Source organism: Larus michahellis, chromosome 9 (assembly GCF_964199755.1).
Source record: "Larus michahellis chromosome 9, bLarMic1.1, whole genome shotgun sequence".
In the NCBI taxonomy this organism is placed as follows: Eukaryota; Metazoa; Chordata; class Aves; order Charadriiformes; family Laridae; genus Larus; species Larus michahellis.
In genome coordinates this window covers 12,440,239-12,457,884 of record NC_133904.1, presented here as the reverse complement: position 1 = coordinate 12,457,884, position 17,646 = coordinate 12,440,239, and the positions used below count along the sequence as shown (strand labels likewise).

General features: G+C 40.1%; 1 protein-coding gene across 1 annotated transcript in view; it reads right to left on the bottom strand.

The window, feature by feature from the left end:
* FBN1 (fibrillin 1) overlaps positions 1-17,646 on the bottom strand; it is a 155,620-nt gene that overhangs the window by 35,561 nt on the left and 102,413 nt on the right. The window contains exons 31-36 of the mRNA XM_074600026.1: positions 14,386-14,511; positions 13,446-13,571; positions 4,856-4,978; positions 4,161-4,283; positions 2,246-2,371; positions 569-691 (exon numbers count right to left, since the gene is read on the bottom strand). Of these exons, the coding sequence (XP_074456127.1) occupies positions 569-691; positions 2,246-2,371; positions 4,161-4,283; positions 4,856-4,978; positions 13,446-13,571; positions 14,386-14,511 (747 nt within the window). The remainder of the gene's footprint in view (positions 1-568; positions 692-2,245; positions 2,372-4,160; positions 4,284-4,855; positions 4,979-13,445; positions 13,572-14,385; positions 14,512-17,646) is intronic.

Here is a 17,646-nt window from a genome sequence, read left to right as displayed (position 1 = left end):
AGGACAGTGCAAACCATCAATATATCAAGTATCATAGGCTGACCACCACAAATCCATTAGTTATGAGATACTGATCTCCAGAAAGCTCTAAAAAATACATATACGTTGTAGAAGAATAGTAGTTTGAGATTAATTCATCATTTCATGGGGGGAAAAAAAAAAATGTTTTTCCTGGAAAACCAATCTATGAATTAAAATTCACATAAAGTACTAAAAAAATACTTAAGGGAAAAACACACTGCCAGGTCATAGCTTACCATCCAGTACTGTGAATGGAAACTACAAAGCACAACACATCTCTGCCTGGGAGATGCAGACAAACAAAAGGGTTATCTCTGCTCTGTTTTCCCCCTTCTTCTCTTAAGCCAATGGGAGATCAGAGGATGACAAAGAAGGGGAAAGAGGAGCATAGAAAAAGCGAGAAGGAGAACTCTGTGTTACACAGTAGGGAAGTCTACATTCTCCTATATCCAGACTGATTTTTATAGCTTTTAAAAAGAATTTCCTAAGGAGCTGATCATGACGCTATCAGAAAATTAAACAGCACGTTGTTCAAAAATATCTTTACCTGTGCAGTTACCACCACTTCTGTCCAATTCGTAGCCCACTTCACACTCGCATCGGAAAAGTCCGGGGAGGTTATGACAAGTACCGTAGACACAGATGTTAGGAAGTGAGCACTCGTCAATATCTGACAGAGAAACAGGAGGGGAAAAATATGAGGTTCCCTTATCTTTTTAAGATACAGACAGAGAACTGCAAAACTGTTCAGAAAACATGGATCTGGAAGCCGACTGCTCCTGCACACTGTGTAATACCAGAAAAAATAACATACAAGATTTATGTTTGGAGCCTAAGGAACCTAACCCATAACCTTTTTTTTTCAGGCAAAAGGCTCTTTCCAGTGTCATTGTAAGCCATGCCAGAAACAACCTTAGCTTATTAGTGGGCTAATCTGACAAGTGGCAAAATTAAACATGGCGGGAGATATGGTTTAAAAAATGAAGTTCATTCTAAATCAGCAGTCATCTGCGGAAGGAAAAACCTGTGCCCAAAGGTGATCTTGATGCTCATCTTTGGGTTCCTGCATTTGACAGATCTCAAGTTTGGCAAGCGAAGCTTACTTTTGTGCCTTTTGTCCAAATCATCACATCCAATTCAGTATTTACTGAAAGCCTCATGCACTGCACGAAGAACAACCAATCTGATACAATAAAAAAGTGTGTGTTTACAAAGGACCTTAAAATACTGCATTTAGTATACACATCTGAGACATCAAGGAAAGTCTGTTTTAGCAACAGGAGCTAGGCTGTGTATAAGCTATTTAAAAGCTAAAAGGTTTGAAAGTAAATCGTTTCATGAAACATTACGAAACCTAATATTGTTTTAGTTTGCACAAAATTCACTCTCAAATTATTTCTCTTGGTAGATTACTAAAACAAATACACAGAAGACTTTTCAGTGGAAATAATCCCATTTATAGAGATGTACTTATGAACCAAATACCAGTTACTCTGAGTTATTACTATGTCAGGTGATACGGCTGCTGCTTCTTGACTGACTTAACTGATTAGCGTTGTATCAAGTGAGGATTTCAAATGCTACAATCAAATATATGACCTCAGTCATGTTGGTAACACTTTTATTGTTTGATTTTTGTAATTCTTTGCATATGCAAAGCTCTTATGAAAGCATCGTAAACAGTTAACTGACAACTTGCTTTCAAAACTAAACAAATACTCATGGGATTTTTTTTTTTTTTTGGTGTCTGTATAAACTTTCTGCCAGGCTTCAAATTCTGCTTCTGCACCTCACAGAAGCCCTTAAGGCATGCTTACTGTATTAGCTACCAAATCAGTGTTTTTCAGCTTCATATACACCAAGAAAAAGTAACAACTTTTTCTGTTAACTTTTTCTGTTTAAATGTTATGAATAAAATGAAGGACTGGGCACTAACTGACCAAGGTGAATGGGCAGCTGACAGCGCCACTTGAATCACCAATCAGACCCACAAATAATATGTTGTAAGACAGGCTACAACAAGCTGTTCTCTCTTTATACGATCAGTAGATAACACCTAAAGGCCCCTAATAAATAGATAAACTGAAAAAAAGCAGCTACTATTGACAATTTTCATGCAGTTCTCAATACAACCACAACTGCAACCAATTGTAAAATTTTTCAAACATAAAATATTATTAAGGCAGAATTTGTTGAGCGTTGTTAAAAGCTTACAGAGAATTACCTTCACATGCTTTCCCATCTGGACTTGGCAAAAATCCCATATCACATTCACAGCGATATCCTCCAGGGGCATTGAGGCACTGCCCGTTTTCACAGAGATTCAAGTTTTCTGAGCATTCATCGAGGTCTGTAAAAGGAAGAGAAATTGCAGGTTTACAGTAAACATGGTTTTCCCACCAACATTTGTTTCAGCAGAAGCATGCAGTGTTCCAAGGATTTTAATTATTCTAGTGGCTGTGAACATTGCAGAAGAAACTGCAAGCCAGTTATGTGCAGAGGCTATCACATCTAACAGTTTGGTACATTTCCTACATGTTGAAAATAGTTTCTAATCAAAAGGAAAATCAGAGAGAGGTACAGACTCCTAAAGTAACTACAGTTAAGAACAATTGGAGGCAGTACACAGGGTCAAATTTAGACTCAGAATGAGCACGTGAATTTTATTATAGTTATTGTTTCTATTACAGCAAAGCCTAGAGGCAGCAACTGAAAAAAAGAAGTTTACTGTGCAATGAGCAAACATATGGTAATAGGCAGTCTCCACGCCAAACATACAAAACACTGACAAAAAGTGTCACGGAGGTGAAAACAGCTTGATCAAAACTAAACTGAAGGTTGAGAGCTGATGAGAAAAACAGCCTTGCTACTGGACTATACTGCCCTTCAGATAGATTGTGGCCCTTATCCTCTAGCTAAAATTTTATACATCACAAAAGCACGCTACTTGTTGCAACAGAGTCTGGCTGGCACTGCGAGCCCGTAAAAGTCCATGGCTGACAAATCAAAGGTAGTACCTACCAGGGTGAATGCTGCATGGTTTGGCAGAGGGTTTACAGAACACTTGTGTGCCCTAGTTTGAGTCCCAGCCACCTCTTGAATCCATGAACGATAAAAGTATCCAAATTAAAAAGAAAATATTCTACTGAATGCAGAAACTCTGCAAGCACTCCATTTGAAAGATGTAGTTTATAGACTCCTGGAAATCATCATATGGGAAATTAACAGAAAGCACTGGGTTATGAAGGCCACTAAGGAAGCTAAATCAGATTCAAGAGTAAATTATATGGAGAGAATTAAACAGAATCCCAGGGTTTATAATTTGGAATTATAAATTTTGCCTTAAACCTGCTGAGCCAGATTCTCAGATGCCATAAAAACCTGCTGTAGTTGATAAAGTGCTGCTGATTTGCACCAGCTGAAAAACGTGGCCCACCAGCTGTCTATCACATGGCTTTATTCGGAACAGGGTCACCCTCCATGTAGCATCACCAGCAACACTGATATCCTCAGTGTAAGAGCAGGGCTCCTCATGACTCAGCTTACATGAGCTAATCTGTTCTTCAAAGCAGAAGACTGAAGTGTGGGTGGGAAACATCGCACAGCAATGTTTTATAATCACATTTACAGTTTATAAAAAGAGGTTTCAGAAGCAGCTACTTCCATCATTCTACATGTCAGCACTGCCTCCTGACACCATCTCTCAGGATGAGGCAGTAAAGAGGGCAGACAGCACATGCTCACTTGTGGAAAGAACAAATATTTTTAGGCAATTTTGTAAAGTAATTTTAATGTATGTGCTCTATTATTTAAATTCTAAGGTGGCTAGCCAATGGACTGGTTTACTAACTAGCCAAATTATCTGATCAAGCATTGTTTTAATGTTTGCCACCCACTCCAACTAACAAAAGCTCAAGGAAAACCTGCATTTTATCAAGTGAAAAAGATGACTGCTTTAGACTAGGCATAATACACAGTATTTTTTTCAAGTTATGGCAACTTAGGTGAAGTAGAAGACAATGGAAGACATATTAGAGAATAATTTCAAATATTTAAAAGCTTTTTCTGTGTATTGAATCGTAAACTTAGGTTGCAAGGGACCACTGGAGGTAATCTAGTGCTTTCCTAAGAAAGCTCACCTGTACAAGTGAAGCCATCCCCAGTATAACCTTCTTTACACAGGCAGCGGTAAGAGCCCATTGTATTCTTGCAGTCAGCATGTGGGCTGCACATGTGGGTTCCATTGGAGCACTCATCCAGATCTTTAAAATAATAAAAAAAGAAAAAAAAAAAAGAAAAAGGCAACATTAGTTAAAAAACCACACCATGAATACAAACTTTAAATACCGTATGGCACACAGAAGCTCTACTTTAAATAATCTTCCATAATAAAACCCACACACATGTGGGGTCATCTGGCTGGAAAAGCAGGCACAGATTATTTGCAGCCCAACAAAGAAGTTTGACAAGGTAACTGTGAATAAGGAAGCTGCAGGGCACTCTCAAAACTAAGATCCGTACCTTGTTTTCACGGGGAGCACCAGGAGAGTTCTCACTGCCTCCCATCAGCTGCCCTCGAGGACACAGCGTCTCTCTCCATGGTTCATTCTGTTTTCACGATCTCACAAGCCAAACATGAGATAATGCTGATTTCACAGTTACCATGGTGGAGAATTTGTCCTCCAACAGATCAAGTCAAATTGACCCAACAAACCTGATAATGATTTGTCTTCTCAGTTTGTAGGTGTGGTATTGGTTTTTTTTTTTTTCAGAATGGCTAGGACCCAGTTTTGGTCTGACCTTACAAATAAATACAAATGCATATGACCCTCACCTGTGCACTTGATACCATTTCCAACCCAGCCAGGGCTGCAGCTACATTTGAAACTTCCTGCTGTGTTTGTACATATGGCGTGTCTATCGCAGTTATGGGCTCCAATTTCACATTCATTGATATCTGTAAAAACACAGAGATGTTTGAAGAGCTCATAGATCAAACTTTCTCATATCCAGATAACTGATACTGGAATTTCTCAAGAAAGACAATATGAACATGAAAGCAAGCCTGCATTTCTTTATAACGTGACATTTAAAAATTAAGCAAAAGAGAAATAAAATCACAACAAAGGAAAGCAAAGAAGCATGTAGCATATTCCAAACATGTGCTGCCCTACTATCTATTTTTCTGATAGGCATACAAAGCAGTACTTCTGCAGTTCACTCCAGAGCCCTGGTAACTTTTATATTCAAAGAGGGAAACAGTAACTCAGGTTTTCCTTCTTTTTCTAACTGGTGCACTCAGAAAGAATGTGAAGCCTTTGGGAAGGACTAGCATCCATAGAGATTACCACTGCAGGTGTTCAGTGTCCTGGGATGTACGTTTGTCAAGCAGCTTTGCAATAGGTTGTCGGTCAGATCTGATGACTAAGAGCTGGTATGAAGACCTGTGCTGCCCTGACAACAGAGAGATACCACTACAATTACTGGCTTCCATCTTGTCCGTACCTTAACACAACTGAGGGAAAGACGACAGCTTTCCCATCTGCCCATCCTGGAGTCTGCAGAGCGGGACTCGGGTGGCTCTATATTGCATGGTTTGCTAAAAGGTCTCTGAGGCAACTCTGCTGAGCAGGGATTCCTGGAATGCAGCCCTCCCACAGCCCCCACGGTAACTGCAAGGATGCTGATGAACAGCAGCTGGGTACCACCTGCAAACTCCTCCTAGGATTATCCCTAGGCAGTTAACGAAGCCAGGTTCTGCTTTGCCAGAAACTGTGTGGAAGGTGGAGGATGGGCTGTACCACGGTATTCAACGTGACAGCCGACGGACACAAAGATCATCAGGCATGCAGTTTATTAAGAACTTAGGAAACCTAACGCTGTGGAAAAAAGTCAGCATCCTTGGAGACACCAGGCAGCAAGTCATCAAATCTTCAACATACGCTTTCGTGCCAGCACATTCTATTTCAGTACTTGCTATTTTCACCTTATTTTCATTCTTGGGCATTATCTGGTAATGTCAAAATGTATAGACAGAAAAAAACAAACTGAACCCCATTCTTCCTTGTCACAAAACAGTATTAATGCCCCATATAAGTACTTGGAGAATGTATAAACTCAAAGGCAAAGTTTTGAGAAATTACTACTGGTAACTAAAACAGAACTGGCAGGAATTTTCTTACACATCTGAGCTATGGATTTTACAGTGCTTTCTGTGACTGAGCCCCCTCTAACTGTGCTTTACTTCCATGCAGGATGTAAATTATCTAGAATTCACATCAAACCACTTAATATTTATATCAATTTTTTCTGCCCTCTCAGGTTCCTTTGCTGTTGCAGTAAGCCAAATCATCTCATTCTGTACCACAGCTAATGGGAAGGAAAAACAAGCTCATAAACTCGGCGTGATTCCACACGCAAAAAACCCAGCTCACACCCCTCTCAAGAAGATGATTAAGAAAAAGCATCAGCCATCAACCATGTAACAACCTTTGGGGTTCTCAGCCCCAAAACCACAGATCTCAGTTTCCATACCATTGTACCTAAAAACAACCAGCTCTTTAGGGCAAGAGAGTGGAGCCACCAGGGAAAGTGTCCAGATATCATCTTAATCACTTCCTTCGTAACCTTTTCTTGGGTTTTTCTACCCACCCTTCTTTAGAAGGGCATCCTTTATGCCCTGTACATATATTTTGCCTTTTCACAGAGGCTACACGTGACTCTGAGAGGCAGACAACATACGTCTGTCATCCTAAAATTAAATACTCAAGTCCAGAAATCACCCAAACCCACTGTTGGTTTGGGGGTTTTTTTTGTTTGGTTGGTTGGGTTTGTGTGTGTTTGTTTTTTTTTAAGTCTGTATAGTGGAACGGCATCCAATTTTACTTTTCTGGGTTTCTTTCTAAATGAGGCATTGCTCTGAATCAAAACCCCAGACATGAGTATTCCCATAATCTGAATGCTGAAGTCTAGATACAGATCTAAATCCGGCAGCTGGAATCTACTATTAATGAATGTTGACTGCACCAACAAGCCTGAAAACACGCAAATGGACACTTTTTAAAACTTAAAAAAAGGGTCAGGAGCAGATAATCTCAGACCATATTTGTATTTAGCATGTGCAGCATCTCATATGAAGATAACATCACCCTAAACAGGAAACTAGTGTCTGTCAAAAATCTTAAGGGTGGTCAGAAAAAAACACGTTCATTTTGGCTTGGACTGAAGGGAAAGAATAGAAGGAATTTTGAGAGGTCAGCTACAGTATACATTGACATAAAAAAGCTGAAGCAAACATTCTATATTTTAACATTTACATGATTTAAAAACCTGAACTGTTAAAGCACCACTAACATTAAGATTGCGCTGTATTTGATTATTTGGTGCTTTGCAACATACAAATAATCACATGCTTCCTTATACCCTGCAGAGCACAACAAAACAACACAAAAAAGATCAGTGGAGAGAATTCTGCCAAGAATTTTTTTAAACCACCAGCAAACACAAACAGAAACTTGCATGCAATAGCTACACCGCAATGAAGTCACACTCAGCCTGAAATGTAAGGCAATCGAAAACAAATTTTCAACTCTACATAAAGTGACTGTGGGCTCCATCCCATCCCATCTCCCTCTGACCTGCTAACACTTTGCACCTGAGAGCCCCCATTAACATCTCTCAGTGGAACAGCAGCACCGTGACACTGGTGCCCATGCACTGGACACTTGTTCCCCCATCAGCTGTTTGACACATGCACTAAAAAGCTTGGACTCTTCTGCAGGATGGAAGTTGTCAGCACAAGTCTCTATCCAAATACGGGTATTTATAATGGGATCGGCTTTCTCAGAGATCGTCCACTGAAACGCCATTCCACTTGCTTTGAACAAAATCCTGAAATCCCTTTCAGCTTTTTTCCAGGAGAAAAATTCAATAGATTTCAATGTTTCTTGCCTGGGTAAAGATCAAATAGGGAATGCAAAATATACTTTCTAATACCATCTACCTTTACTGGGACGTTGCAGGGCTTATTTCATTGATGCATGGAAAGGTTTTCAGATACTTAAATGAAAGCTGACTGAGGCATACAAAATACCATCACTGGCTTCATCCCAGATTTTACTTATTTTCAAAGCTATCTGCATTTAACTCAGATGTTGTTTTGCTATAATCCCTATTCTCTCCTTTCATTGCACAGCTGAGTTATAAGCCTGAATTTATTGCATTCCAATTATTTCCAAGGCAAAAGATATCTCAGACCAAACACGGTCCTGTGTAAACGGGGCAGTGAAATCAATGGAATTTATGCCTGCTTATACTGGAGCTTAATATGGATTTATGTTGCCATAAGTATTGAATTATGGCTTCACAGAACGAAACAAAAAGGAGAAGTTGAGCTCTGTAGGGGAAAAATTAACTCAACATAAATATCTTTAATAAGAGCAAGAGTCCAGATTGTGCTGTCTGCATGGCAGTACAAACAGTACTACACTCTTCAAATACTCCAACTATTTTCGTGTAATTGTTTGAGAGAAAGGCATTACTCAGTCTGAGCAAAGGTAGCATGACCCAAAGAGCACACAGGAGGACACTACCCAAGTCAGGGTTTCACACAGTAATGGCCTATTCCCTTTGACTTTAGGGGGATTTTCACTGAAGAGTAAAGGAGTGAGTCACTGATTTATATCAACCTTCTCCTCCTGCCTCCAGTATGAGGCCGTGACAAGCCAAGGAAAATAAAGACATTCCAATCCGAGACTGACACTGCATCCTCAGCCAGTTCCATTGTGCCCCAGTCCTGCTGCACACATGTTCTCAGCTTTGTAATTGCACAACTCCCATTAATACTAAGGGAGTTGTCTGCCTACAACAGATGAGAATACGCATGATAAATAATATGCAGATCTGACATCATAACAATCCCAAGCACTCTGGGGAAAAAAACTGTCAGTCACCCTATTTTGTTGGCTCCTTCAGTTCTCTTCTCTGGACAAATATTTTTTCACTCAAGCCCTTGGCAATTAATAAAGTGTCTCTCCCATTAATCAAAGAGGCACGAATTTTCAGGGCTGTGGATGTGCAGCAAAAATACACATCATATATACCTGTCATGTTGGCACTGTGCTTGCAAACGTGGCAACCAAAGGAAAGGAACGGCTAGCCTCTATCTGCACAGCGCATCTCTACGCAGTCTGGAAGTGGATCATTAAACTCGGCCAGAGAGGAGCATGTGGATAAATCACCGTATTTTCACCTATACTCTGGAAACACCCAAGTCATTCCTCTGCATTTGAATGAGTGAACATTAACCCACGAAAATTCACACGTCCATCACAGGACTCTGTGTACCATTTATGTTTTCTGTTAAGTTTCATTGAGGCTTCAATAGTCTATATGGATTCTTAACAAAGTGTGAATTTAATTCAGTCTCCACCTATAAATCAGTACTGTTTGTCAGGAATTATGCAAATCCCTTAAGCATTTTCAGACTTTTTAATTTTTTTGGCACTCTCCACATATCTGTGCATTTTATCGCACTGACGTTTCACTGGTATTTCAAGCCTGGGCCCAATTCCCACAGGGCAGTCGTCTGGTGGAAGTCACAAGGCATTTCCTCCTCCTGGGTCACTGCCCATGTAATCAGGTAGGTAAAAGGGAAGGCTTTTCAGAGGGAGAAGGCTGTGAATTTCAGCTTAGCGCTCACACAAGTAGAAAAATATATGGAAACATTCCCCTATTCTGATCTCTATACCTGCAAAATGGTTTTCTCTTTCGGAATCACTCTTGGATTTTGTTCAGCGTACCGTACCATAAGCACCTCTTGGAGTTTCACATGGGGCAGTTCAGTTCTTGCCTGCTATCCGTCCTTACATCATCAGCCTGGGGCACAGCCTGTTGTTGCTGGGCAGACGCCTATTCACAATACGCTCCTTCTGTAATACCCCCATTTGGCGGGCAGCATCTCAATATTATTATCTTCTGGTATTTGGCCTGACACAGCCAGCTCCCAGATTCATAAGGGAAAATGTATTTGTTTCACTGATACCAGAACTCTCTTGTGCCATCAAGACTGAAACACAACGTATTATTAATGGCCAGAAGCCAAAGGCAGGGGAGAGAGGCAAGCACATTGTACAAGTCACAAAACATTATGGACCTAATTCTGAGTGCAAAAGACAGGGCTCACCTCTTTCTTTCACCATATCAGGTGTCCTCCTCTTTATGTTATTGTCAGCCACGCAAGTATGCAGTGTGCACTCACTCCTCCTTTATTCACTATCATCAGCATTACTGGATGACAGCAAGAAATGTTCAAGACCAAACCCTCTAACCTCACATCCCACACCAAGGCCACAACTGAACGTCTTCCGCTAGCCTTTCTCCAAATGGCACCAGCGTGGCCCTTGCAGAGTCAGAGCCTGGTCTCAGCCTTCCAACTCCCTAAGCCTGCTGTGGAGAAATCCAGCTGACTTTTAAAGCACATTTACTTTTGATCTCATGACCATCTCGAGCAACTTCTGCCTGCAAGTTCACCTCGTTCAGTCTGATTTGACCCTAGGACAAGAGGAAAAGGCCTCAAAGTTACACCAGGAGAGGTTTAGGATGGATATTAGGAAAAATTTCTTCACCGAAAGGGTTATCAAACATTGAAACAGGCTGCCCCAGGGAAGTGGTGCAATCGCCACCCCTGGAAGTATGTAAAAGATGTGGCGCTTAGGGACATGGTTTAGTGGTGGTTTTGGCAGCACTAGGTTAATTGTCGGACTCAATGATCTTAAAGGTCCCTTCCAACCTAGATGATTCTATGACTTTGTGAAGAGAGCCCTACGCCTGTGCAAGCACGGCTCCACCAGGACAAACGGGAGGTCTGCGCACACAGTCGTAACTGGCAAGGATGGATGGGAGAGAGTCAGAGAAGAATTTGTTCCTCTGTGAAAATATCAGACAAGTAAATCTAAGGCTCTACATCAACAGTGAAATATTGCAAATTTACAGGCAATACTCCAGAGTGGTGATGAATCACAAAATACAAATGCAAGTGCCAATACAGGATTTCATCTCTGCACAAGTACATGCATACTTTATTGACAGAAAAAGCAGAGACAAGATATTTGTCATAAAGCTGGGCAATCTGGAACTGGGACAGGGGAAAACTTTGCAATCTTCTCTCTAGTGGCTGTGTACCATTGCCTGCCTAGAAAAAATCTAAAATGAACTGCTCTAAATCAGTCTTGCTGCAGTTTGCCTTGTGAATGGAAATTAAGCTATTCGTAGCACTTTGCCTAGGACACCTGCATCTACAATGTATGTTTTTGATAATTTTTTAAAAATTATATTTTTGTTACTAAGCTCTGTCCACATTCTTACTGAGAACCAAGGAGGGGGGGACCTAACATCTGTGTGGGATGGGAATGTAAGTCAGTGGGTGGATTCTGAATACTGTTAAATGATTGGGGAAAAAAACATGTTTATTTGTTAAAATGGAAACAATCAGTAACGACAAGGGAGCTGAAATATTTAGACAAAACTGTAATGGAACCCACAGGACGTTCTTTAGTTGTTCTCATGAAACAGAGAACCTCCCATTCAAAGAGTTGTATGCATTTTTGTAATTTTTTTTTCCACAGGAGTTCCTAAAAACTCTGGGTGCTTTCGATCTGTAAGACAAGAATTGAATTCTGGCATTCAGGTGCTGTTAGCAAGGTCCCTCCAGAAGAAGTCTTGAAGGATGCTCTCATAGTCTGCAGCACCTGAGCTTGGGAACTTCAGCTCTGTTCTAATAATGTGCAGACATGAGGTGGGGAATTCAAAGGTCTCCACCAGTATATCAGACTTTTTTAAAAAGTTCCTGCTCTGCTTCCTCTCTTTGCTTATTTAAATCCCCCCAAAAATTGTGATTTATTTTGACTATGGTCCCATCTCAGCTGTATCAGCATAACTGATACTTTAAATTTTTGTCAGACCACTGGCATCTATCAAATTTCTGAGCCCCTTCTGCAGCATCTGTTGTAATTAAGCTGTCGTGGTGGTTTTCCTGGCGAGTGCCATCCTCCCTGGGACACCAGCATATAGCCAAAAGCAGCAGAGGCTGGGCTGAGGGAAAGATAAAAGACGTGCGAGGTGGTGGGAAGAGCCTACATGGCAGACAGCATCCATCCAGAGGGCTGGGCTTGGCTGGGGCCGGGAAGGAGGGATTTCCCTGCCTCTCCGTTAACAAAAAAAGTATTGCTTGGGACATTTGCCACTATTTGTCCCATGATGCCAAAATGGTGGCTATTTCCAGGCACTTCCCCAGAAGCCATACCTCAGATTCCTTCCCTGCCTCCATGACCTTTCTCTGCCTTTTGCCTTCATCTTCCCTGACTGCTCCTGACCATCACTCATTACACTGGGAGTGACAGCTGCGCCATGTGTAACTGATCAGCATGAGGGCTTTCAGGTCTAGAGTACTGAAGATCTTCATATAATTTAGCACAGAAACAAAAAACATTGAAATGTTGGTCTACAGGGTACAATTAGGGATTTCTTGGATGTAGATCAGTTTATATGTAAGTCAAAAGCAGCTGTTACTAACGCACAACTATTCGTCCACAGTCCAATATGCAAAGTACAACTCCAGCTCTCAGATTGTTCTATGAGAGCTGTAAAAAACCAGCCTCATATATTTGGGGAGGTTACAGAAGTATATTATTAACTCTGGACAATAAGGGCAGACTAAGAATAAAAGACTGTCTCAAAGACATTGCCAGAAATGTGTTTACCCTAAGTCTACATTAAAAATTATATTAAACATATGTTTGCATTCATATTTGGGCAAAGCCTAAGACTCTCAACACCTTGGCTTGAGACACCAGCACTAGGACTATTAATATCATACCCTCGGAGCCTGTCTATTTGAACCTCATTTCTTGTTTGCTGGCAACACATGAAATAATGCAAATTCTAATTTTGCTGATATAATGTAGTTGAGTAGCTGTATTGTTGCCACTTTGAAAAACCTGAAAATATATTTTAGCACATATTTCAAGCCATCTGTGTTTGCCAAACTAACGCTTGGAACAGATACCTGCTATTTGTATGCATAGTATACAATTAACTAATCCAAATGCACTGAGGTCCTCAGGAGTCTGTCGAGTTACAGGCAATGGCATTTTCTGTTCTCTTAGACCAACAAAAATGCAGTAATAAGCCCAATTTTGTTCCCAGCAGACATTTTGTCACCTGTTTCAGCAGAAGCAGCATCGGGCTGAATGCTATGCCACTGAAGTTCAGCGGAACACAAGCTCAGCAAATTTGGAAAAGAGATACAATGTTTAGCACAAATAAGTGACAAGCAGCACAGTGAGAGGAGGTTTTGAACACTAGAGAAAAGGGTATGCACACTTACAAGTTTAACTAGAAGTTAATAATTAAACTTTAAAACATACCTGTGCAACCAGTTGTGCCTTTCTTGCCTGAATATCCCATATCACAATGGCAGATAAATGAGCCTTTTGTATTCTCGCAGGTTCCACTCAGACAGATGTTTGGATGCAGATCGCACTCATTAACATCTAAAAAAAACACATTAATTAAGATTTATTAAATAAAATTTTTAGAAAGTAACAGGCAAAATCTCTTGAAATATGATGTTTTGGTACAAAAATGGGTCTATGTATGCCAAGAGAAAACTGCTTAGGTTAGTTATTCCTTACCAAGCGTACATTTCAAGATCTGGTTTAACACTGTTATATTACTGTATCTGTATTAACATAACTCTCATTCCAACTTTCCTTAAAAATAGAGAATAAGATTCAGCATGTTATCGAAAGAATGACTATGACTATTTATTGATGCTTTCTATGTATATCTGTGTGTGTATATGTATATTTATATATGCATGCATACATTATCTAGTTTTGTACGAACATTTCTCCTCAAATATGCTCGTTTTTGAAGGTAAACTGTTTTGTGATTTTGTTCTACCAAGGTACAGCACTTGCACACAGTTTTGTCTTAGAGACAAGTTTAAATCAGCACTGGTGATTTATCTTGCTAGAAATTTTCCACAGCATCATCCAGTAGCACTTCCTTTCCGCAAGCACTCTTTAATCTGAGCTGCATGAAAACCTCACTGGAAGAGGACCCAAAACACGATGCTATAGATCATCATATTTGCATCCCAATCTACAGGGACATAGAGAGATTACATCTGCATTTGATAAACATAGCTTGTGCAATGAGGCTGGTCCTGTGGTCAGGTGGTCAGAATTAGGGCATAAGAGAAACACTCTTCAAATATCATTGGCTGCCTACTTGGAAATAGTGCCTTAAACAAATAATTTTTCCCGAGTTAATGCAGATTGGAAAGTAAGTACTTTCACTTACCTATGCAAGTCTTCATGTCTTCAGATGCCATGAATCCATCATAGCAAAGACACCTGTATTCTCCTGGAATGTTTGTACATTGGCCTCCATCACAGATGTTAGGATTGTCTTCACACTCATCAATATCTACAAGGAAAAAGCCAGATTAAAATATGCTACCTTTATGCAATGCGACTAACCATAATCATGGGCAGCAAATATTTTAATGCTCTGACAAACATGAAGACGATCGAATCCTTGCAAATAATTGAGTGGTGCATTGCAAAATTGTCCTGATGAGTAAGCTCCTCATCCCCAGCAAGAGTCAGTGGCAAACATTCCCCTCTGACTCCAATGGGAACAGGAACCAACTTTGTAGGTAAAAAAGTCATTGACAGAAAAAAAACCACCAGAACCGTTGTCACACCACATGGCCACATACAGTTGGAGATTCTTGAATACAATCAATAATCGTTGAAGTCAATGGAAGCTCTGAAGTCAAATTCAGTGACAAAAATACCAGACTTTACAGATCTTAAAAAAACCATCATACAAGCAGAATACTTCTACAGGTCTCAAGGCTGGTAACAAACTGGAAATACAGAGTTGAACTCATGAGGGGAATCATTACGGTACATACATTTATTTCAGTAAGAGATTTTTTCTTTTTTTTTTTTCTTTTTTTTTTTTTAGCATTTCAGCTGACTGGTCAGGCCAGCCATATGGTTACATCCTCTAGCATGTAAGTTGTTTTCTCAGTTCATGAAATTGGCCATCATTGATTGAGGCCAAGCTGTAGAAGCAGACACGTTATTATATTAATGCAGCCATTGCTAAAGTCTGGAATCCTTCTGAGTCTCTGGGGTAATATTAGTGTTCCCTGTAAAAATCCCCAGAATCTCCCTGTGTCAGCACCAACATTGACCAGCAAGAGCAAAAATCAGGAACTCTGCCTAGTGATACCATGGGAAAAAAATCAGCACAAAAAGACAAGATTCACCCTCCAAGAGAAAGGGTGTAACTCATTATCAGGCCAGTCTATTGTGGATTGCAGTAATTATGCAGCTGCAGAAAATGAACTCGCTTTAACTTAAAATATTATGTTCATTATTCTTCTGTACTTCTACCAGCTAGTGCTTGTGTGGGTACGCAGCTTCTGCAAGTAAGAAGGCTGACCAGTCCCTCTTGATCTTAACAAGCAAATAAAGTTGGCATGGACATTAGCCTGGAAATGTTAATTTGGAATGGAATGTGAATTAACATGCAAAATTAAGCTCTAGAAATGGGAATAATAATGACAGAAATAAAGAACTTTATTTACTAACCTGTCACTGTACTGATTTCACAGTTGGGGGAAAATCAGCTGACAAAGAACCTGTTGTTTCTCCTAATTGAGCTGATTATTTATGCATAACCTCACCAATTCAAACCTGACCTACTACTGAACTGAACAGCATTCTTACCAGCTCAATTATCAGGAAATATATTCTGTAATGGCTTCTAGCTCTGTGTGATGTTAAAGATAAAAGACATGTTCACACAGAGAGCAAACTGAAAATGTAAAATAGGTGTTTCACATACTCAGGTCACAGTGCTACTGTATCTTCTACCACGCACAAACATCTAAAGTAAAACCAGATACTCAGTGCAATGAGTAGAAAATGTCACAAAATAAATTTTTTCTTATTTTCACTCAGTTTAGGCAGAGACAAAATTTCAGCATGCGGGTTTTGAATATTCGCCAGGTGTTTATATATGTAATTAACATCTCTTGAAAAGAAGGTGGCAGCATTTTTAGAAACTAAAAGGGTGGTGAGGGTGCCACCTCACATCTCTGGATATTTTCGTAGGTAGAGTTTGACTTGACATCAAAGGTGTCTGGTGTTTCTGCTATTTAAACCTTTGCCTGTGTTGGCTATTGCATTCGTCTTTCTTAGAGGAGAGTATGAAAATGAATACCTAATAGCTATTACTGGCTGGCCTATGAATGAAATTCTATTTTTCAGAGTCAAGGCTGGATATAAATATGCAAAAATTCACAACTAAGATCAGATGCTTTTTCAATCCTCACCCAGGAAGGATCTGACTACAAACTTCTACGCACATGGTTACGGTCAAGTTAACATGTGGACAAAACCACTGCGAATCCATCCCTTCCCCACAGAAAAGGCAATTGCTTCCTCCCTTTTTCATTTTGAGAAGGGCAAGATAATAGTTTTCTATTACAAAGTTTCTAGTTTAACACGCAGGAAGGCGCTCTAACGATCTGCTCTGCTTTTTGGTTTAGAGATGTCTTGCATGGCTAAGGGCAAGCAGGTGTAAAGCGCAAAACTGAGATCCCTAAGACTGCCCAAGTATACACTTGGGTCATTTGGTTAAGCCAAGAAGATGCAAACAGAAAAGTGGCTCAGAGAACCCTGCTCCCCTGCTCCTCCCTTCCCTCTCACGTCCCTCTAATCCTGTCACTTGGGTTTAGATTTTGGCTAAGGCACAATTTTGATCAACTGGTTTTATTTTTTCATTGCAAAAGTGTCCCAAACACCAATGTTTGGGCAAGTTTTTGTATGAGCTTGCCTTTTCTAGAAACTTGACCTAAAACAGACTACTTCCAATCTAAATATTTTAGATTTTGAAATACTTAATTTCAGGGTCAGTCAAATTTCCACTTTTTGTAGTCGATTACTTTCTTTGAACAAGGGTCCAATGCTTGCTGAAGATTGGGTATTTTACATCTTTCTGACAATGTATGCTACAACGCGGGGGACAAACTACATTTAACTATGTTTTAAGGCTCTTTTATTCTTCGGAATGGGAGCGAGTGGCCTCCGGGTAATTGAGACCCTGGTCAGAGGTCTACAAATATTTACAAATTCTAAATGTGAGCTCTCGATTAATTCAGTATAAAAAAACCTGTCCATTTGTTCGACTATAAAGGCAATTCTATCCCAAGGGATTAACCCTGTTATATTTCTCATGCTCCTCAAGGAGCTCTTGGATGGCATTGGCAAACAGCTGGCAAACATTCACATGCCTCAGCGGGCCAGTGGCTGTGCAGCAAGAAGTAAGAGAAGAGTAGGGTAGAATTATCTTTCCAGTAACCTATGTGGAAATCACCGAGTACAATTCACTTACTGGGATCATGACTCCCAGACTCTCAAAGGAGATCACCCAGCCTTTACAGAGCTCTGAAAATTTTCTCACAAACCCTGTTTAGAGGGCAAGAGGGCTGTTTCCTAAGATAGTTTCATACTATTCAGATTTCAGTTTGTTTGAAAGTCATTC